We start from the raw sequence: 23,650 nt of genomic DNA, 5'->3' as shown, positions 1-23,650 counted from the left end.
CAATTTGGCAGCATAATTTCTGTCATGGATCAATGAATATGTTCTTAGTCCATGTCGACATTAGACCTCTGATCACATTTTAAAATAATAGAAATCTGTTTTTCTGTGCATGTTAGAGTCTAAAAATAACTTTGGCCCCCTATCCAGATCCTGTCACACATAATGTGGTATGTTGCAGACATTCTGGTGCACACCAAGACAGGGGTTCTCATACTGTGAGCCGGGACCCCCTGAGGGGTCATGAGCAACTTCAAAGGGGGTCAAGAATCAGGAGGGATCTGTCGCTGAGGTGTGGGGATGTTCAAGAGTGTTGAGTTTGTCTTCCATCCCATGGGCCAAAGAAGTGCACCTGCGGTGCCTGCCCTTGGTTTTGTTAGTAGCAGAGTGGCCAGATGATTGTTTGTTCCTGTCTCCCTGTTCACTTTCCATCACCCCAGCCATCTCTGTGCCTTTGAAACTCTGAGTAAGGGCCCTGCTTCTCGACAGCTCCCTTCCAAATTCCAATCTGTTTTACAGTTGCTTTTGACAGTGTCCCCCAGAGGGGGTCCCTGCCCACAGTTCAAGAACCCCCAATTTTAGGGGGCAAATGTGTCAGGGGGAAAAAAAACTCCTTAAAGCCCCTGCACTAAGATCTCTGCCAAAAAGACAGGCAGTGCCATTTGTTTTGACCGTACTGATTAGTGCTGGTGGTAAAAGTGTGTTAAATATAAATAAATAAATAAATAAATGTGAATTTCTGCATGTTAACCATTTTTTGATCTCTTGTGCAAGAGCACAAATCTCAGCACCCTAATTTATATATTTAAAATGTGTTTATCCTGCACCTCCCATCTCTAATAGATCCTTAAAGTTCACGTATAGTACAAATCAATGAAACCATCAAAACTACTCATAATGCTGACTGGTTTCCTTTCTGCCAGCCTAGATTAGTGATCTATCCATGTCTTTGAGTTGCCCTTATTGCAGAGGTTTTACAACTTGTGTCCCCAGATGTTGCTGGACTATAGATCCCATGGCCTATGGCCATTGGGGCTGGGGAAGATGGGAGTTGTAGTCCAACAATAGCCGGGGACCCAGGTTTTAGAACCCCTGTTTTATGGGGAGGGGCAACTGAATTATAATCTAAGATGATAGGAGTATGGAAACATTGAGAAATAGTGAAATATTGATGCTATTGTTTGGCTGCTAGTCCAAACAGAAGGATCAGGTCAATGGGGTGTGTGACAACCAAACGTTCAAATCTGTGTCTCTAGTAGCTTTGCCCAACAGAATTCAGATAGTAATTTTGCTTTATATTCTTATGTTTATTGCATTTTTATGTCTGAAATCATATCTCAAGCTGATATACAAAACACAGTCTATTAAATAAAGATATGGTATAGCTCTTCTTGGAAACAGAATACATATAATATATCAACTGTAAATATATACTTAGATAGTATCTGGTTGTTGTTTTTAATTAAGGCTGCAATTCTATTTATACTTAGTTTGGAATGAACCCCATTAAACATCCTGGGTAAATATGTATAGCGTTGCATCTATACATTTTGCACTAAGCAATGCATAGCAATGCATCTATAGCATTGCATTAAGTGAAACAAAACCTTACTTACTTACTTACTTACTTATTTTGCTTTGCCCTTTTATTACTATGCTATGAATGGTTGCTATCTATGTGGTCACTAAGAATCAACACTGTCTTGATGGCAATCAATCAATCAATGAGCTATTGAGTCGAAAGCCAGAAAGAATTTGCACCATGAGAGACAGTATTCCTATCCCTCTTGAAATATTATAAGTAGCTGATTCCATTGTTTCCAATGGAAGCAGTGCTGTGCAACTGCATGATCACTGTTTTAAATTGTTGCACAATGGTCCTGTGGTGCAGCACCATCAGGGCTGCCTGCCACATGCACAGCAGTCCTGGCAAGTCCCTGTTACCAATGTCCCACTGTGCAGAATATCCACCTCTGACTCTGGTCTGACTTTTCAACCTTGTTCCTTGGGTTAGGACTAAGCTGACCTCATACTGCCTATCTCTCACTTACCTAGGTAAAAGGCAAAGTGTGTCATCGAGTCAATGTCGACTCCTGGCGACCACAGAGCCCTGTGGTTGTCTTTGGTAGAATACAGATGGGGTTTACCATTGCCATCTCCCGCACAGTGTGAGATGATGCCTTTCAGCATCTTCCTATAACGCTGCTGCCCGATATAGGTGTTTCCCATAGTCTGGGAAACACACCAGCAGGGATTCAAGCCGGCAACCTCTGGCTTGCTAGTCAAGTCATTTCATTGTGCCATTAGGTGGCTCACCCACTTACCTACTTGTCACTTATCAATGTACTGGTTTGACCACTAATGCTTGCATTGTCTTAGATTCCCACCCATGACAAAATGAGCCCTGGTGCCAGGCAGCTGTAGTCAAATGCATTAAATAAAAAGCAATAATAAATTCAATGGAAAGTCTGAGGAGTTTTGCGTCTTCATGGTTCCAGACTTCATTGTTTAGAGAAATTTGTATAATATGTGACAGCTAATTAGTAGCAGTAGAAGTGACTGACTGATCATAAATGTAGGTCATTATCATATGGTTACTTTGTTGATATTGCATGTATATTCCTCACAGTTTAGTTCTTCCGCTTCTGTCCATATCCTTAGCACTTACCTGACTGCATTATAATGCTAGCATATGAATACATAATTGAACACATGAGGGAGGATCTAGGAAGATGTCAGAAACCAAATCATATGGATAGGTTAATAGGTGGAAGATTCTGCCTTAAGTAATGGGTTGTGTTACTTTTGAATGCCTCCCATTCCTATGATTCTGTGTTCCCTAGGGAGGCTGCCCATGCTCCAGAACAACTGGGCATTTGGTGGGGATAGTCACTCTTTTTAATTCACTTCTGCATAATAGGTGTAATGACCTTCTTTCCATGGTATCTGTTAGGATAACTGAACTAAGACTGCAAATCACTTCCTAAACTAGAAGTGCTGTAAGAAGGATAATTTTGCCCATAAATCAATGTAAGATCTTTCTTCTCAGCCAGCATTCTCTGGCAACTGGCCAGCTATAACCACAGAGGGGCTTGCTTTCATATATTTTGGGCATGATCCATCCAAAGTTAAGCACTTTAAGTCCCACTGATTTCAGTGAGAGAACTGAGCACGTGCTTGTGCTTTAGTCTCTTTTGGATTAATTCTGGCTGGATTGTGTGCCTCATCTATAGAGGCATAGATTGCATTTTATAATGGGCAGCATCCAGACTCTCACAACTAAATCCCTATGCATACAGGTGTACATGTTGTATGAGTACATGTTTTTGTGTGGATGACTGATCAGGGGTGTAGCTATAATTGAGCAAAGGGGTTCAAAGAAACCTGGCCCCCCAAGCTCCACCCCTCCCTATTTTCTTCATTATCTCCCTCACTCTGAGGGGCCACCGGAGAGAGGAGCGAACATGGACCCCCTCTCCCCTAGCTACGCCCCTGTGACTGATTATACCGTATATGTGTTCACTTTAAAAATGAATATAGAGCCTCACAAATGCATGGCACAGATAGGAAATATGCTGCTGTATGTGTGTTCGACATCCTGTATGAATAATTTACATGCATACAGATCTGTATATGTGCACACTATACACAGATTGTACCTGCATTGAACATAATGTGTGAACAGGACTTAAGCCCTGTTGAAATGTATGAGACTTAAGTTAGTTATGACTAACTCTTGATTTCCTCCCTTCCTCTTTAGGTGACTCAACCTATCTATAATTTTACTGGTTGCATAGAAGTGACAGAAATCAATAAGTTGGGCCCTTTCACCTTTTCTAATGCTGTGGACAAAAACAATATTGACAGCTGCAGGTAAATAACTTTCTGTGACTTTTCCAGGCAAAGGAAACTTGCTCTGTAGATTTTCTTTTCCTCTCCTGTCCCAAAAGTGTTTCATTTTTAATGGATCTGAAATGTGTATAGGGAAATGGTATTTAATGTATATTTTGTTTTCTCTCATAGTCAATTTTTCCTCTATTTGTGGAAATTTCCTTCATTAGTTAGTCTAACTCTGTACATATGCTGGGCTTCTTCCCAGTGGCAGCTAAGGCATTGTAGGCAGAACAAGAGAATGCAAGATAAAACATTAGGGGAGAACAAAATAAAATTTTCTTATGCATTTTGTCTCACTGTATCAGGATTCCCATTAACCTAGTATGTGATACTTAGTAGAACTGGTGCTGCACATGAATGATACAAGATAGCAAAAATGTAAACAATGGAAGTCAACACGCTTAAAAATAATTCAGTCCTATGTTTCTACTGCTTGCTGTTATTTCAGCATTCATTAAGACAGCATGATCTCATTTGGAAGAAAATTTGTAAACAAGGCTCTTTCATGGAAGCCATTAAATTTCTTTCTAATCAGGATGGTTGTACTGGTATAGATGAAATTAGCTGAACTATGCAGAGAACTGCTTCCTGCATAGTGCAGAAACTCAGGTTCATTTGCAAACTGAACTTATTGGCTGTCATTCAGAAGAGAATCTTGAAAAATGAGGTCCAATCCTGGATAGGGCAGCTGCTCAAGTCTGGTAACTCATACCATTAAATTACAATCTGAGCACCAGCAGAAGGGCCAACTTGGCCCTGTGCACTGGCACCAGAGCCCACCCACAATCTCTTTCCTGGAACAGCAAGAGCCTGTGGCACTGGTGTGCCAGGCCTGAAAGAGGTGTACCATGCAAACAGGTTCAGTAAAAACAGTAGCTGACACGATGAGGAAAATTACTCAAAGTCGTCCCATTGAAGTAATTTCAATGGGACTTCTTTGAATAATTTCCCCCCATCATGTCGGCCAATATACTTAGGCTGCCTTTCTAGATGCACTTACTTGGGCATAACCTTGTTGAACTCAGAGCCTGACATCCTAATGAAGCACCAGTGCAACAGGAGAAGCACCATTGTAGCAGCAGTGCTTCCAAAGAGTTCCAGTCCAGTGTGGCACTGGTGCTAGTGTGTGTGTGTGTGTGTGTGTGTGTGTGTGTGTGTGTGTGTGAATATCAATGACCTCCCTTCCTCCAAAAGCCCTCTGTGTCATCTGAAAATATGTCCTAGAGGGCTGTGCAGCCCCCAGGGATATGTTTTCAAATGGCAAGGAGTGCTTCCTGAGGAACCAAATGTTGTCAAAATTTGCCCCCACTGCTGAGACAGAAGCCCCAGTACTTCTGTTGTGTTGGTGCTTTTTTAGTCAGGACATCAACCAATGGTACTTATTAATAAGTAAACTTACAAAGGGTTGCACAGATAACACCAAGTGTGATGCAAGCTTTTGAGTTTCACAGAACTCTTCATTAGTCAAACTTGTGAGCTTCAAAGATCTCTTATGCCTAAAAACTATATACACCCTGAATGATAGTTGAACAGCACCTGGGAGTTGAAGAGGCAAAGTCATGCTCCTATCCAGACCCATCAGTTCAAAACATTTTTGTAATGTAATGTTGATACAAGTGAAAGCAAAACAGCTTGAAAAACCCTCAAACTTTGACATAATATAGAAGCAGGAGGCGGGTGAGGGGGACCTCTTATATGCTAGTAATCCTGTATGCTGACAATTGTCATTAGCTGTTCTAGGGGTGAATGTTGGCTGAAGTTGATGCACTTATTTTAGGGTAGCATATATTTGCTGATACCTCTGTACACATGTATTGTGTAGACACTCTGATTCTGTGGACTTTGTTTCACAATGTAATCTCTCTCATCTGCCACCTTATGCTATTATTTGATAAAGACATTTCAATGAATGCTGTAATTTTCTTTGGGATCATCTTCCGCATGCCAAACCATTCTTTCAAGCTCTACTATGCATAGACCTTGCATAGTTGAATCATTTTCTAAAATTGTTACAAAAGTGTCAGCAATGTGTTTAAAAACAAAACAAAACAGAAAGAATGTTGCTCTGTATTCAGCAGGCAAGGCCTTTTATATTCCTCAATTCTAATATCCTCTCTTTTATTGTGCCAACTTTATCACCAGTGAAATGGGGTCTGCCTGATTCAATGTTAACTGTCTTTCTGTAGGTTTAAACCCATGCAGGCTGTATTATGGCGTTAATTCCTGGTTTAGATGGATTGGAAATTGAATGTAATTGTTGGCTTTTGCACTTGTGTATGGCATTTAGCCTGCAATAGGTAGACACACAAAAAATATTTTCAGATGAAATTGAATGGAGATGGGCAAGCTTCTTCAAGCCTATGCAGGCTTATGAGGCTTTTGTTTTGTTTTTGTTTGGGGCGGGGGTGGTGGTCATATAACAATGTTTCTATAGCAGTGTTTCTGAGTTTTTAACAGCTACATAACATCTAGTAATTTGACAGGTGAAGCTTTTCTCAACTCTCTATTTCCATATTGGGGAAACTTGTATCTTGATGATGATTTATTATATTGCTTTTGAGAAAAAGTTCTCAAAGCAGTTTACATAGGAAAAGGGTAAGAAGAAGACGGTTCCCTTTCCCCAAAGGACTCAGTCTAAAAAAAAACACAAGGGAGACACCATTAACATCCACTGCTAAGATGATGTGCTGGGGCTGAATAGGGCCAATTGTTCTGCCCGTTTAATATAAAGCAAATCATCACTTTGAAAGGTGCCTCTTTTGCCCCGTTAGCAGGGTAATTATTATGTTTGCTTGTCATAAAGCTGTTAAAGACACAGAAGTATTCTACCCCCAAATGAAGTGGCCACTGATTATTTTGTAGCATGGAGACATGTGATACCCACCTTTTAAAAATGATAACTGAAGCCATACTGTTTGGATTTCTTAGTCAGGATCAGCCCTGAGCTAATTCAAGTGTTCAGAGTAGACACAACACAGTCCTGCATTGCAACTGTACCACTTTAGAATGCATATAAAGGATGTTGTATAAAAACATGTTTTTGTTTTGGCATGTTAACACAGGAGAGAAGATATTTCCACATATAGAGAAAGGTCCCTGGTAAGGCTGAGAAAGATACCCCACACACATATTGAAACCCTAGAGAGCCAGTACTGGGCAGTGTCTGACATGTCCCACAGCGCAACATGGGCAATTCTGAACTGCCCTCACCACTGTGGGTGTCTGAAATACATGCCCATGTTGCTGCACAACAGGGTTGTTCCACTATAACTTACTGTTGCGTGATTCATGTTGCAGTACAACTTGGAAAGGGGAGAAGGCGAGTCACTTCATAATGTGTGATTGCTCAATGGTATGTAGTCGTGGAGCAGCCCTGTTGCACAGCCATTTGAGAGTGAATTTTTGATGCCCACAGCAGTTTGGGAACTTCAGAACTTTCCATGATATGATGCAGGACATATCAGCTACAGCACACAGTACTGAGCTAGATAGGCCAATAGTTTAACCCAGAATAAGGCAGCTTTGTATGTTTAACATTGTTATTAGGGTGCTTTCTAGGAAGTGTTACCCAGTGTGCATTCTGAGGGAGTACTACTACAACAACAAATATTCATATACCACTTTTCAACAGAAGTTTCCAAAGCGAGTACAGTCATATTTATCTTCTTATATATATATGAATGAGTTCTAAGTCTTACAAGCTAACATTAAAACCAGATAAATATCTAGAATATGCAATAAAAACTACTTGGGACATACGGAATTTCCAGTAGGCATTAAACATTATTTGAAACTAGTGTTTTCAGGTCCGTTGAAATAACGGGCGCTAGTAGGGGAGAATTTCTTCCCCCTGCCCCACTCCTCGGCCAGAGGAGACAGAGACCGGGACTGGGGGCGAAGTGGAGGCCGTTAAAAAAATATATGAAAAATTGCTGCTGCGGTCGCCACCACCGCCCGCCCTCCCTCCCAACTGCCGAGACCTCCTTACCCCGGGCCGCGTCAGTCGGGTGATGAAAGTTCTTAATTTAAGAGGGAGAGAGGAGCTTGCAAGCAGAGCTCCTCTCTCTGCAAAGCCTCTTCCCGAAATGGCGCTTTGGGCGCAAAGGACACCTATTGCGTCCTTTGCGTCCATAGTGCCAGTTCGGGCAGAGCCTTTGCACAGAGAGGAGCTCTGTTCGCGAGCTCCTCTCTCCCTCTTAAATTAAGGACTTTCTTCACCCGACTGATGCGGCCCGGGGTAAGGAGGTCTCGGCAGTTGGGAGGGAGGGCGGGCGGTGGCGGCGACCGCAGCAGCAATTTTTCATATATTTTTTTAACGGCCTCCACTTCGCCCCCAGTCCCGGTCTCTGTCTCCTCTGGCCGAGGAGTGGGGCAGGGGGAAGAAATTCTCCCCTACTAGCGCCCGTTATTTCAACGGACCTGAAAACACTAGTTTCAAATAATGTTTAATGCCTACTGGAAATTCCGTATGTCCCAAGTAGTTTTTATTGCATATTCTAGATATTTATCTGGTTTTAATGTTAGCTTGTAAGACTTAGAACTCATTCATATATATATAAGAAGATAAATATGACTGTACTCGCTTTGGAAACTTCTGTTGAAAAGTGGTATATGAATATTTGTTGTTGTAGTAGTACTCCCTCAGAATGCACACTGGTCCCAGTCTCCGTCTCCTCTGGGTGAGCCAATTTCCCCTGCTGCCTCTTCCCCGGCTTCGCGGCAGCCGCTTCTGGCCTTTCCGCGGCCGGGCGAAGTGACCAACATGGCTGCCTGGTTCCTGTCTCCGTTTCTGCCTCGGCCTGTTCTGGGCATGCGCTCCGCGCATGCCCAGAACGGCCGAGGGAGGCACGGACACATGCCTTGGTGTCCACGGATGGACACTAAGGCTTTTATTAGAGAGGATGCTTTTACTTCCACAAAGGTCTTTCATTATTGAAATAATTTCAGGTTTCGTGATCCCCCACCCCCCAATAACTTTTCACAAACACCTTATGTATACTCATTGTTCAGACTTGGCATGCCAATAGAATCATGAGGTCTTTTTTTGTAGCTATAAGGGGAAAAGAAACCTATCAGATATGAGGCCCAGCCTGAAACAGATGATCAGCAGAAGAAGTGACCTTGTTTCAGCTGAGTAATGTAGCCACTAAGGTTAAAGGTAGTCACCTTGAGTGGTGCAGCGGGGAAATGCTCAACTAACCAGCAGGAGGTTGCAGGTTCGAATGCCCTCTGGTACTATATCGAGCAGCAGCGATATAGGGAAATGCTGAAAGGCATCATCTCATACTGTGCAGAAGGTGGCAATAGTAAACCCCTCCTGTATTCTACCAGAGGAAACCACAGGGCTCTGTGGGAGCCAGGAGTCAAAATCAACTTGACGGCACACCTTATCTTTAAGGTTAAAGGTAATTGCAAAGCAGAAGATGAAGTGTGAGTGATCTGTGATTCCTCCTTTTGTGCTCTTGGGGTGACATGTGGAACTGGTATACCTTCATTGCAGGGAAATGTGGAAGCTGCAACTGTGTCTGTTTTTGTGGAGAGGAAGTATATGTGTGTCTCTTATTTCAATCGCTTTGTAAATTTTTAATGAGTTATTTATTTACAGTTTCCAAAATAATAAAATTTAGGGGAAAGCCTTCTGTAAACTGCTCTCAAGAGCACTCAGTCCTGGAATTTTAAAAACAGGAGAATGCATCAGGCAATAACATGTAAATTAAAATAAAGAGAAGGATTACTTGTACTGTAGCTGGTATATATATCTGTAGTACTGTGGCCAGAAATGCAGAATAAGTCTGCACCAAATGCTTAGCATTATGCTGGTCTCAGATGGTAATAAAGATTGTTTGATTGATTGAATGCTCAGCAGTTTTAATTGAATAGTGAAAAATAATGGCTGACATCGAGACTAACTACTTGGACCCTTGTGGACATATTTTGAAGAGGCATCAAGAACAGCAGCAGGAATGGGGGCATTGGCAAAAATAGTGCTGCCTCTGTTGCTCACGTGAAACTTTCTTCTGTGCACACCTCATTAGTCTAGATGTCAGCCAGTGTTCTTAAGGACAGAAATATTTTCCCCATAAAAGCTCTAAATTATGAGTGTAATCTTCTTCCTTGTTTGGTGTTCCCAGCCATTTAGAAATGCTGCTATTCAACTGAGGACCAAAGAAGCTATTTAGATTTAGGGTAATCCTTCTTGGAAGGTGAAAAATTTAACTCTTTGGAAGGTGAAAAATTTAACTCTTCAGTTGTAGTCACTGAAAGGGAGATGCACTCTTCAATACTGCCCAAAATGTTCATGCAAAAAAACTTTCTTCTTTTAGCTCAGCAGGATACTTAGAACTTGCCGTTACATTACCAGTCTTTTTGCAAGCCATGTTTAAAATAGTCAGGGCCTGTGTTGCAACATATACTTGGCCCTAGTCTCTCCTCTTAGTGTGAACTGCAACAAAATTCTCATCTTCATGTCCATCAGTGGCCTTCTCCCAGTTGCTGCACCTTGGTTGTTACTCGGAAGTAGCTGAATGTCCTACCCACATTGAAGAAGACACATGGGTGTCCTGACTCCTGACTCCATGCGGGAGAAAGCAACTGAGGTGCAGTAGAAGGGAGGGGTCCTTTGGAATTGGGGGTGGGGGTGGTTGGGGGGCATGCTGTAGGCCAGATGGCTTAAACTGCACTAGGCTATAATATACAGTGTGAAGTATAGGTTGCTTTTTATCTGAATTGTTTTAAAGAACAAGAGGAGGTAGTCTTCAAAAGGTTAATGAACTGCATATAGAGTTTGTTTTTGAAGGCTCACTAAATTCTGCACACGCATTAGCTTGCCTTTTGGTATTTTGAAATCCAAACAGATTTAGTTATAGAAATGGCAGAACATATCTGAGTAAATTCCAAACCACTTAAATATTCATAAGTTCAAAATATACTCACAAACTCATACCTCTACCAATATATATTTATTTATTTATTTCATGAACGGGGGTTAACTTTGATTCAAACTGGAACTAGAACAATAATCAGATATCTGGAGTTCATCACAGTGGTGGTACAAACTGAGGGAACTATGAACGAGATCACAGGCAGAAGAAGTGAAGACGGCAGGAATTTTGGAAAAGTTTAAAGAAAGAACTTCTCTTTTGACAGGATGTGAACAAAGTTCTCTGAGCTCAACTTGGGGAAGACTTCTTGGGGCTCAGAGAAGTCCCCTTCAATGTATAAGCAAATGTGAGCCCTAAGAGGAGTTCTGAGCTTAGAGAGCTGAGAAGTTGTTGTTATTCTGATTTTTTTTAAACAAGAAGTGACAAAATAGTTTACATAGCAAAAGGAATGGGGAAATGCCTCTCTGTCCCAAAGAGGCTCAAGTTCTCCCTGCTAGCCTCCCCTTCAGTCCTCCACCCTTTCCTCTTAGTGGCAGTGGGACAACAGGAGAAAAAGCAGCAATCCTGCCACATGAGGAGGAGGGAGACTTTTTTCTTACTCACCAGATTGCTGAATGTGGATGCTGGGAGGCTTTCCCCCACTCTTACTGTGTCTCATGCTGGTTTGCAGGCCACTCAAGCAAAGTTGTAGTGAACCTTGGGATTTGGAGTCTTTCCAAGGAGTACAGCAGTATATGCAGTCATACAATGTACTGCAAGAGTCACCACCCCCCTTGTCAAGTTTGCATTTCTGCATAATGAATATCTTGACTGGTGTGTCTTTCTTGCCAGACAATGCATCTGTCAATATATTCCCATACTGGCAGAACCCAAGCATCATTTCTTTGGCGGGGGGCCAGTACAAACTTGTAACCTGCAATCCCCACCCCACCCCACCCACCTACCCATCACACATGCATACATGTTTAGGCCACCAGCCTGGGTTTTTGAAGAAACATAAATGAGATAGTGTAGCACTTCTCTGACCTGCCTTTAGCAAGCCTCCTTCTCAGTGTAGTTGTGCGAATGGTGATATTACTCTTCTCTGAGCATTACATTGGAATCATATGATACATTGGGGAGCTTTTCTTCATCATTCATCATCATATACAGCCCCTTACCAAAAAAAAAAAAAAAAAAAGTCCCTGGGTTGTTCACAATCTAAAAATCATTAAAACATTGACACAATTAAAACAATTTTAAAATACAAATAAAAACTCTAAAACCCGAAGCTTTAAAAATATAGACTAAAAAGCCTAGCTAAACCAGTACGTTTTCAGGTCTTTCTTAACAACGTTCAGAGAAGGGGAAACTCTAATTTCATTAGGAAGCACATTCCAGAGTCCCATGGCAACTCTAGAAAAGGTCCGGTTTCAAATCGCCACCAATTGAGCTGGTGGCAACTGCAATTGGACCTCCTCAAATTATCTTTATAAGCGGTAGGGTTGATGAAAAAGAAGACGTTCTCATAAATACCTTGGACCCAAGCTGTTTAAGGCTTTATAGGTAATGAACAGCACTTTGTATTTCGCCCGGAAACCTATTGGCAGTCAATGTAGTTCTTTAAAATTGGTGCAATATTATCTCTTCAGGCAATCCAAAAGGAGAGGAGAACTGGTCTTGTGGTAGCAAGCATGACTTGTCCCCATAGCTAAGCAGGGTCTGCCCTGGTTGCATATGAATGGGAGACTTGATGTGTGAGCACTGCAAGATATTCCCCTCAGGGGATGAAGCTGCTCTGGGAAGAGCAGAAGGTTTCAAGTTCCCTTTCTGGCTTCTCCAAGATAGGGCTGAGAGAGATTCCTGCCTGCAACCTTGGAGAAGCCGCTGCCAGTCTGTGAAGACAATACTGAGATAGCTAGACCAATGGTCTGACTCAGTATATGGCAGTTTCCTATGTTCCTATGTTTCTAATCCCAGAGACCAACCTGTCTGCTACATTGTGTACTAACTGCAGTTTCCAAACTACATGCAAAGGCAGCCCAACGTAGAGCGCATTGCAGTAGTCAAGTCTGGATGTTACTAACATATGCACCACTGTTTTAACGTCATTTATCTCTAGAAATGGACATAGCTGGCGAATCAGCTGAAGAAAGCACTCTTGGCCATTGCCTCAACCTGAGAAATCAGGGAGAGGTTTGGGTACAGTAGTAGTCCCAGACTACATACCTTCTCTTTCTAGGGGAGTGCAACCCCATCCAGAACAGGAAGATCTAAACCACTTCCTAAGTCTTGACCTCCCACAATGAGCACTTCTGCCTTGCTTGGATTCAGTCTTAGTTTGTTCTTCCTCATCCAGCCCATTACCACCTCCAGGAAGGCATTTAGGGAACTTAGGCCATTTCCTGATGAAGTTGACATGGCGAAATAGATTTGGGTGTCATCAGCATATTGATAACACCATGCAGCAATTCCCCTGATGATCTGTCCCAGTGGTTTAATGTAGATGTTAAAAAGCATTGGAAACAGTATGGAGCCTTGTGGGACCAATTGGCTTTTGTTTTGAAGAGCAACAGTCCAAGCCACACCATCTGGAATACTGCATATCATATATCAGCATACCAGGCAGTTTTGGATGACACAGATTATTTCGATCCTTTCCAGACTGGCTTTGGGGTGGGCTATGGGGTTGAGACTGCCTTGGCTGGCCTGATCATCTCCAATTGGTGATTGACAGATGGAGTGTGACTCTGCTGATCCTTTTGGATCTCTTGGTGGTTTTTGATACCATTGACCATGGTATCCTGCTGGGTCACTTGAAGGAGGTGGGATTGGGTGGCATTGTTTTACAGAGGTTCCATTCCTACCTCTCTGGCAGATTCCAGATGGTGTCACTTGGAGAGTGTTGCTCTGAAAAGCGAGAGCTAAAGTGTGGGGTTCTACAAGGCTCCATACTGTCTCCAGTGCTTTTTAACATCTACATGAAACTGCTGGGAGAGATTGTCAGGAAGTTTGGTCTGGGATGCTATCAATATGCTGATGACACCCAGATCTATTTCTACATACCAACTTCATCAGGAAATGGCATGACTCCCCTAAGTGCTTGCCTGGAGGCAATATTTGGGCTGGATGAGGGATAACAGGCTGAAGTTGAATCCAAACAAGACGGAAGTACTGTCTGTAGGGGGTTGGGATCTGAGTGATGGTTTAGATCTGCCTGTTCTGGATGGAGTTACACTCCCACTAAAAGATCAGGTTCGTAGTCTGAGAGTGTTCCTGGATCCCAAACTTTCCCTGATTTCTCAGGTTGAGGCTGTGGCCAGGAGTGCTTTTTATCAGCTTCTGCTGATATACCAGATACATCCATTTCTGGAGACAAATGAGCTTAAAACAGTGGTACATATGCTGGTAACCTCTAGGCTCAGCTCCTCTAATGCACTCTACGTGTGGCTGCCTTTGTACGTAGTACAGAAACTACAATTGGTACAGAATGCAGCAGCCAGATTGGTCTCTGGGACAACACGAAGGGACCATATAACACTGATTCTAAAAGAACTGCACTGGCTGCCGATATGTTTCCGAATGAAATACGGAGTACTGGTTATTACCTATAAAGCCCTTAACGGCTTAGGACCAGGGTATTTAAGAGAGCGCCTTCTCTGTCATGAACCCTGTAGCCTATTAAGATCATTTGGAGAAGTCCAGCTGTGGTTGCTGACAACTCATTTGGTGGCGATTCAGGACCGGGCCTTCTCTATGGCTGCCCCAGGGCTTTGGAACTTGTTCCCTGCTGAAATAGGAGCATCTCCTCCTCGGTTTGTTTTTAGGAGGACCCTGAAGACATACCTATTTTCCCAGGCCTTCAACTGAGATAAAAATTTTAAATTTTAATGTGTGTGTTTTATCCATAATTCTTATCTTTTTATGAATTTTGAATTTTTAAAAGCTTTATACTATGTTTTAATTCTGTACACCACCTAGAGATTTCTATACTAGGCGGTATATAAATACAATAAATAAATAATAATAAACAATATTGATAACATGCTGCACCAAATCCCCTGATTATCATCTGTCCCAGCGGTTTCATGTAGATGTTAAAAAGCATTGGAGACACTATGTAGCCTTCTGGGACCTCATACCAGAGCTCTTATTTTGAAGAGCAACAGTCTCCAAGCGAGAACATCTAGAATCTGCCCAAGAGGTAGGAGCAGAACCATTGCAAAGCCATGCCTCCCACTCCAAACTCCTTCAGGCATCCCAGAAAGATACAGTGGTTGATGGTATCAAAAGCTATATTGAAATCATTTAAATCTTCTTTTTGCTCTTCTGTTTCCCTAGTTAGTTTATTGCTTGAGTAATATCAGAAAGGCCTTCTCTGTTTTGAAAAAATGGAGGACTGATTAGTGACTTTTAGGATCTTTAGTTCCCTCTGTTTCCATCCTGACATCAGATTGCCTGATTTGTATGTACAATCAGATATGATGTTTGTGAGAAAAAATGACTGACATCCAGATTAATGATGTGCTAGGGTAAAAATGTTTTTTCCCCCGCCGGTGCTGTGCTTAAAAACAGTCCCACGCAGGGGCGTAACTACAATTAGGCAAGGGGAGGCAGCTGCCTGGGGGCCCCCATGCCTCGAGAGGCCCCCCAGAGGCAAGTCACATGTGAAGTGTGTGTGTGTGTATCAGCGAGGGGCCCATTTTAAAATTTTGTCTCTGGGCCCACTCCAGCATTGTTACGTACCTGGTCCCACGGGGTGACAGTGTACCTCCTTGCCACCCCAGTGCACGTTGGACTGGATGTACGCACACGCACTGGACACTTCCGGTCTAATGCAACCTGGGGTGGCAAGGAGGCACGCTGCCACCCCGTGGTACCATTTTAATGGGGGGGAGCACCCTCCCTGCTTCTTAAAGGTAGCCCCCATGCACATCATCAAACCAGCTGATCTGCCGGACCTCTGAACTGGTTTGTGTGCATCCCTACTTCCAGCTTCATGATTCTAAGTTGTTCTTCAAAATGTCAGGTTTTCAGCAAAATGCATTATAACTGCAGATAGCTTGCATGTTATTACTTAGATAGCAACATTTTCCGTGTGAGGAAAATAAAAATCAATGAAGAAGCACTTCAGCATCTTCCTTTGGATCCACTGTGAAGTCGTCCTTTATGTTTGTGATTATCTCTTGCTCACTTTCTAGAGCCTGGCCATTTCCCCCCCAGTTTTATCCTGTGTTTGACTTGCCCTCTTTGATTTTCCTCACCTTTTATTACATTTGGTTTTAGTGTTTTCTTTCCCCTGTAACGTCTTCTCTTATGTTCAGTTTTCTTTCTGCCTGTGTGTGTGTTCCATTTCCACACACCCACCCCATTATCCTCCCCACCATTTGGCACCCCTGTTGAAATGATGCATTGCAATGATTATGTTGAGAAAGGTGGTGGGCATCATCCTACCTTATATCTTTAAATGTCCAGAATTATTTATATCTGCATTATTTAAATCTGCAGTGCTGTCTTTATGAAATGCTCTGGTGAAATGGTTTGGATATTAAACAAAATCCTTTGCAGTGTAAGTGCACATAGACTTACAAGTACAAATCATGGCTTGTTTATAAACAGCTTTCCTTGATCAGCAGCATGCTAGAAATAAAAACCCATCTCTCTGTTTCATGCTTTCTGGAACTGTAGCTTTATTCTTTGCAGCGGCTACATGGTTTTGTACTTTAAAACACCATAAACAGTGGGGCAAAAACGATTGCATAATTCCTTTTTTTCGTCTCCTTAATTATTCTTGACTCACTGTTGGTATGTTGTTGGTTGTGCAAGAGTTTACAGTTTCTGTGGAAATAAATGAATCAGACAGGCTTTGTGCTGGAGGCTTTAGAAGTGCAGCCAGTTACATAGGATTCTTCTAAAATGTCACATTCTGAAATCTTTTTAAAAAAAATATATACAGCTTTAACCAGTTCAAAGATGTCAGTTAGGGTTTTGCCTAAAATGGGGCTGGTTAAGTATGAAAATCGGATATACACTGATTCAGGGTGGAAGCATGGAGAGATCTTTAGTGAAATTCCCTTAAGGAAATGAATGTAACTGCACCACTGCTGCTCCTGACAAAGTCAGTGGGCAGTCAGGCTTTTGGACTAGACTCAGCCCGGGGACTCTGCTCTAAATGGATGTTCATGGCGGGGCTCAACCGAGAGATCTGTGAAGTAATTGTAAAGTAGAGAGACCCAAGCTCTCTTTGGATGTTACAGAAGAGATGCTGTGCCTCACACAAAACATCTCAAAGTGTGTCTGGAAGTTCTGCTTGACCCATCAATCACATCTGGCAGCATTTTGGGCCCAAGACTGCTGATCACAGAAATGGCAGCCATCACAATTACAGACAACACTGTAACTGTGAGTGGTGTGCTGCCGGGAGTGGTTGTCGAGCTGGGTGGACTTCTGGACCCACTTTGAGACACTATATGAAAGTGAAGCATCTCTTCTATAACATCTGTAGAGGGCTTCGTTGAGATACACACAGAGTGTATATAATTAGTCACTTAAGAATTGTTCTATGCCATTCCAGCAACATCAGGAGCCTATGATCTGGTTCCATCCCATGCCAGTATCACCTTCTCACAGAATATAAGGAAACTAGCTTAACTTGTGCAGAGGATCTGCATGCTAGTACTTGATTGCTCCCCTCACCCCCTGCCACAGCCCCCCCCTCACCTCAGATATCTCTCCACCCTCACCTGAGCCGCACTCCTGCTCCTCATCCTCCATCCCATTGCTTTCACCCCCCTCACCCTTCTTGGTCACTCATCCATCCCTTTACTCCATTCCCCTCACCCCTTTTGGTCACGGCTGCAGCATTGCTGGCACCTATAGGGCCAAGCTGCAGCCCCCTTCCCCCAGATACTTCCCCACCCTCACCCTGCTCCTGCTCCTCCTCACAGGAGCAGAAGCAGCAGTGGTTGACCAGGCCCTTCCTCGCTGCCGTCACCACCATGGCCGCTTGTTCCCTTCAGGCCACTGACAGGCCCGGACCTGTCCCTTGCCTGCCTTCCTCTCTCCCTCTGCAAATGGCCTCAGTAGCCCCAAGAAGTAGTAGTGGTTGACTGGGCCCTTCCTTGCTGCCAGTAGCCACTGCCATGGCCACTTGTTCCCCTCAGGCTGCTGACAGACTCGGGCCTTACCCTTCTTTTTCTCTCTTTCTCTCTCCTCCACTCGCTCTTACCAACTATCTTTCTTCCCCTCCCTTCCAGAGTTAACAGATCTTGTTCATCTTGTTTCCTCATCTAATTCACACAATGGCAGCCTCCTTCTCCTGAAGGGGCTCTTTCCTCCCTCTCAACCACTCTCTTCGCAGACCCCTGCCCGCTATCTTTTTCTATATATAGATTCCTCTCCTCTGCAGTCAAGACCATCTTCTGACCAGTAACAGTTGCATTCCAACTGACCTTAACCATCACAAGCTCCTCCCCCCATCTGCATGTGGAATCCTCATTGCCCAATCACCACGGTGCCATAGGCTGCGCCTCCCTATTTGCATATGGAATCCCTACTGCCCAATTACCATGGTGCTTCTGCTCTCACAGGCTCCTCTTCCCTGTCTACATATGGAATCTCCACTGCCCAAGCACCACAGTGCTTCTGGTCGCAAACTCTCGTGAAAGCTGCCACACACAGGATTAGCCACGGGTATGCCTTAGAGAATTATATATAGACTAGCTGAACCAGGTGCAGACCATCTGCGCCTCTAGACCCCCCCCCCGGCTTTCTCCCCCTCCCCCAAGCCCACCTGCCAGTCTTTGCTTTCTCCCGCCCACTGCCGCTTTCTTCCCCCTCCCCCCACCAGCCACTGCATTCTCCTGCCTGCCCCCCTGCCGTGGCTTTTTTCTTCCTCCTGTCTGCCCATCTGCCGCTGCCATTTTTCTCCCCCCCATCTGCCTGCTGCCACCACTTTTTTCTCCCCTCATCCACCCACTGCCACTTTTTTCTCCCCCATTCACCTGCTGCCACCACTTTTTTCTCCCCCCCATCCACCTGCCACCACTGCTTTTTTCTCCCCCCCCCCATCCACCTGCCCGCACGCCAGCACACTGCCACTGCTTTCTTCCCCCTCTCCTCCTCCCTCCTCCCTTGGCCGTTCTGGTCCGGGCCGCCTCCATTATTAATGCTGGAATTCTCACAGTGTGTTGCAAGAGTTCCGCTGCCAAATCCTGGGCATGCATGTCGGCTAAAAGAATTAGATAGATAGATAGATAGATAGATAGATAGATAGATAGAGCCAGAAGTAACATCTAAAGGGACTCTAAGTAATCACAAAGAACGACATACATCAAGAAGTCAAGAGTAGCTTTGAGCATCTGACATTTTTTATAAATCAACTGTTAAGAACTAGAACATGACTGAGTACTTTCCTCTTCAGGAGCACTGCAAATGAGAGGGACCAAATTATGCCACCTAGCAGACTGCAATTATTACTGTGGAATTTACATACTGATGATATTCCACCCAAAGTGGCACATTCTGACAACAGAGAGGCATGCATTTGGCTTCCCACTGGTAACATAATCATTCCTCTCTTCCATCTAGCCTGCCTTGGGCCTATCATGCTAACAGGCTAACAGTAAGCATGTATGCAACTTATCTCAGAATTGCAACTTTGGGATCTAGACTGTGAAAGTTTTGGTTTAGCAGCTGCTTTTTAATACAGGCAAACCCCGTTATCTGTGGGGATTCCATTTGTTGCTATGACAGAAACGTGTATAACAGAGCATTAAGCCAATGGGAACTGAGTAGGTGGGGGTAGATTCCTGAAGGCTGCACACCTCCTCTCCCCCCCAAAATGGCAAAAAGGGAAGAAATGATGAAAATAAAGTGCCTTACCATGTTTTGTGGGTCTGCAACTGTTCCACAAAGCCCTCCGTCCCAAATCTGTCATTTTTCTGTAATTTTTTTCAATGGGGAAAGTTGGTGTTTGTTTGTTTTTTAAAGAACTACAAATAGACTCTTTTCCTTAAAGTGGTGACCAGAAATTACCTCAGAGGTCATTTTTGGCCACCCCAAAAGTATGGATACATGGAAATTAACCCCTTTAAGCCCTGATTTCCATGTGTGCTGAGGCCGGGTGTCAGTTACCCAATCGCGGAGGGAAACACAGATGTTTGGTCCGCAAGTGGTGAGGTTCACCTGTGGCACTAGTTTAAAAGGAAAGTGTGCCATCAAGTCAGTTTTGACTCCTGGCACTCACAGAGCCCTGTGGTTTTCTTTCATTGACTACAGGAGGGGTTTACCATTGCCTCCTCCCATGCACTATGAGCTGATGCCTTTCAGCATCTTCCTATATTGCTGCTGCCCGATATAGTAGCAGCAGGGATTTGAACCGGCAACCTTTTGCTTGTTAGTCAAGCATTTCCCCTCTGCACCACTGAACGTGGCTTGGCACTAGTTTAGGGGATGCTTAATGTGGCAAAGACATGCATTTTTGGGTGTTTTGGATATCTGCATGTGGTGTGTGTGTGTGTGTGTGTGTGTGTGTGTGTGTGTGTGTGTGAGAGAGAGAGAGAGAGAGAGAGAGAGAGAGAGAGAGAGAGAGAGAGAGAGAGAGAGAGAGAGAGATTATTCAAAAAGTTTGGTAAGGAACGGGAACATAGCTATAATACAAGAGGGAGCAAATGTTTCTGTGCTTTTGAAGAAGAAGGGGGGTCCACTGGCTGGCACAGAACTCCCTCTTCACTCTACCCTCCTGCCTCCCTGACTCGGTGGCAAGCTGCTCGCTCCTGATCAGAATGTGGAGAGTGTGTGATAATTTGCATATGAGTGAGAGAAAGGGCATGCCGAGAATGTTTTGTTTTTCACAGTGCTGATATATTTCTTCTGCAGCAAAGACACAGGCATGGGGGAAGAAGAAGGCAGGGAGTCCAGTGGCCCACCTTCACTTCTTGTCCCATGGCCCACTTCAACATTGGTATACCCCTAGTAAGAAATTTTTAAAAAACAGAGGGTAGGACTCTCTGAGGGTTGGCACAGAAGTAGAAATAAACAATGAAACAAACTAATGTGGACCAAGTGGTAGGGGCAAATCTTCCAGTTGTTTTAGCAAACTCAGAAGAGTTAGTTAGCAAGAAATTTAGTGGGCAGCATCCAAGCCTATGGTCATGTAGCAGAAGCTCCTTCCACTCATGGAAAATTGTGCTGATGCAAGGATGATTTCTGCTCACAGAATAACCCCTTGCATTAGTACAACTCTCCCTCTGTTGACAGAAGAAACTTCCACTGATGGAGCACCGCTATGCCAAAGGTTTGGATGTTTCACAGTGATGTCACTTCCTCTTCTGCATAAGAACATTCTGGAGTTAAGCTCTAAGTTATATTAAGCAGCCAACATATGGGCAAAAGAGCGTGCCGAGCAAATACCTTTAAAAATTTTTTATTTTCCTTGCTGTTTGTATTAAATTGCAAACCTATGAGCAGCTTTTGCCTTCTTTTAACAATTGTATGCTGCTTAATAAGGGAGTGTCTCCAAAGGTCTAGAACTGGATTTATCCATGTGCCTTATGCACTAGGGATGTGCAAAGCAGCTCGACCTTTAACAAGTTAAACATTGAACCAGTCTGGCTTCAGGGCTCGCCCTCCCGGTTTGACTTGAAGTCAAGCTGAAACCCACCCACCCCTGGCTGGCTGGCTGAGGACCGGTTTGGGGGTTCTACAGTTAATTTTTTTAAAAGCCTTCCCCCCTCCCCCGCATAGCCCAGGCCATTTTGACCCATTTCCGGGCCATTGCAGCCCTTTCTGAGGTAGAAGCAGCCATTTGGGAGGCTGCCATGCATGTGCCCTGGCCAGGGTGTATGCGTGGCATCCTCCAAAATGGCAGTTGCTACCTCAGAAAGGGCTGGAACAGCCCCAGAATGGGTTGAAATGGCCCAGGGGAGACCAGGAGGAGGGAGGCTGGTGGAGGGAGGGGAAACAATTGGAGATCCCCCTGCAGCACCCCCCAAGGACTCGGAGATGGTAGGTCCGCCATTTTGGGGGAGGGGAAACATGTCCTTGGCACTGCCTAATTGGGCCTGAATCGGCTCTAATTCAAGCTGAGCCCTCTTTCAGGGTGCCAAAACCTAACATGCCCAGTTTGGTTTGAGCCCAGTTTGGACATGAACCAAACCAGGAAATTTGGTTTTGTGCACATCCCTATTATTATTATTTTATTGTTTTTGTTATTTTACATTTATATCCCGCTCTTCCTCCATAGGGCCCAGAGCGGTATACATGATTATGTACAAGAATCTCCATGTGTCTCCTCTAAATAGCTGCAACCACTAAACTCTGCATTCTACTCTGTAACTGGGGTAGCTTCTCTAGTGCTCTGCTAATTAACTGGTGACTCAACTGAACAATTTCATACTTATCAGCTGCCTTCCCCCCAGAATCTAGCAACACTAGTGCTAAACATTGCAGAAAACCTGGGAAGAGACAACTTAATGTTTGAATATATGCCCAAGATTATTCAAACGTAGTAAATGATTGAAAATCAATTTTTACAAAGTATTTCAGAATCATTTTGGTTTTGAGAATCTAAAGGCAGAGACTGTGTCAGATTCTATGTAAAATTAAAACTAATATAGGACTCAGCTTTCTGGTGTTTATCTAAGATACTTTGAAATGCAACAATTGTGGCATTCCTTGTAAACAATGTATAATAATGTTGTTCCATGTTCATATAGAATGATATTTTTGTTGCCATTTAGCTTTCTACCAGGGAGCATGATTACATAAAAGAACACTCAAGAGAATTTTATTAAAAGAACAACACTCATTTCATAGTTTCCTGTGAATTCTTGTATCATTATTACAGGGTTTGCTTGTAACTGTTAGAGGAATATTATTGTCAAAAAACCAAAATGCACAAAATAGTTTAAAGAAAAGTGGTGGAAGTTGATTTCTCTGTTCACTGTATCTGATGCCACTGAGATTTGAAGGCTGCCATTGATGCCTTACCAATTACAACAACATGTAAATAAAGGGAAATTGTTTTGTTATGCATTCATAAATAATTAAGAACTTCACAGCAGGCTTCCAAGATCTCCATGTTATCTACTGGGAATGTCTTTTAATGGAGATATAGTTGCCATTGTTCCCATACCAGATTGCATTGCTATAAAGCACAGCACTTTAAAGAAACTGGATAAGAATACTAGAAATATTGAAAGGAGACATTTGTCTTCTGGGAGTGCTGTACAGTATTCTCATTTGTGCACAGTTTTCATTATTTTTGGTGTATACAAATGACACAAATGGAAGAGTTGTCTTAAGCTTACACAAGCTTGATTGTTGCTTGGAAAGTCTGAAAGTTTCTTATATTTCCTAATTCCTGCCTATTAAATATAATTCTGTATAGTGCTTAAGTCTGCCATGTTAAAATGCAATAATTTTGGCATGGATTTTAAGATATTTGTATTTAAACAAAATATTTGCTATAATGCATTCAGGCACAGCAGCATACCATCAACAAAAGTACTTAAGCTGGCTAGGCTATATTGTGGGGTCAAAGAAATTTCACCTTTCTGGGTTTGTCTTGCTATTTTGTCTTTCTCTTCCAGTGAGTGGAGACATAAGGAGGGCAGCAACAGGAAAAGATTCTAATGCAGACCTTCTCCCCCACCATTTTTGTTCTTATGCATCTTTAAATGAAAAGGTATTCCCAATTTCAGAAACATAGGTCCTGCTAAGCAAGAAGTAATTGATTGCTGGACATCAACAATCAAGAGATCTATAGAAGTTTCTCATGGTAGGCACTTGCCTAAATGAAATAATTGTTCAAATCTAGGGAACTTCAAAATCTTCTCTTGTAATGTAATATATCCTATAAAATATGCACATTTCCACCATATACATTAAATTTGTAC

At 43.2% G+C, this 23,650-nt stretch overlaps 1 protein-coding gene across 1 annotated transcript in view; it reads left to right on the top strand.

The window, feature by feature from the left end:
• The window catches only part of LOC128340820 (protein eyes shut homolog), a 51,202-nt gene extending 27,760 nt beyond the window's left edge, over window positions 1-23,442 (top strand). Inside the window, exons 2-3 of the mRNA XM_053286549.1 lie at window positions 3,758-3,870; window positions 23,345-23,442. Of these exons, the coding sequence (XP_053142524.1) occupies window positions 3,758-3,870; window positions 23,345-23,387 (156 nt within the window). The 3' untranslated portion in view covers window positions 23,388-23,442. The remainder of the gene's footprint in view (window positions 1-3,757; window positions 3,871-23,344) is intronic.
• Window positions 23,443-23,650: the final 208 nt, after the last annotated feature.

The sequence above is a fragment of the Hemicordylus capensis genome, chromosome 1, assembly GCF_027244095.1.
Source record: "Hemicordylus capensis ecotype Gifberg chromosome 1, rHemCap1.1.pri, whole genome shotgun sequence".
NCBI classification, from domain to species: Eukaryota; Metazoa; Chordata; class Lepidosauria; order Squamata; family Cordylidae; genus Hemicordylus; species Hemicordylus capensis.
Note: the sequence above shows the minus strand (reverse complement) of the source record. Positions and strands in the feature narration are given on the sequence as shown.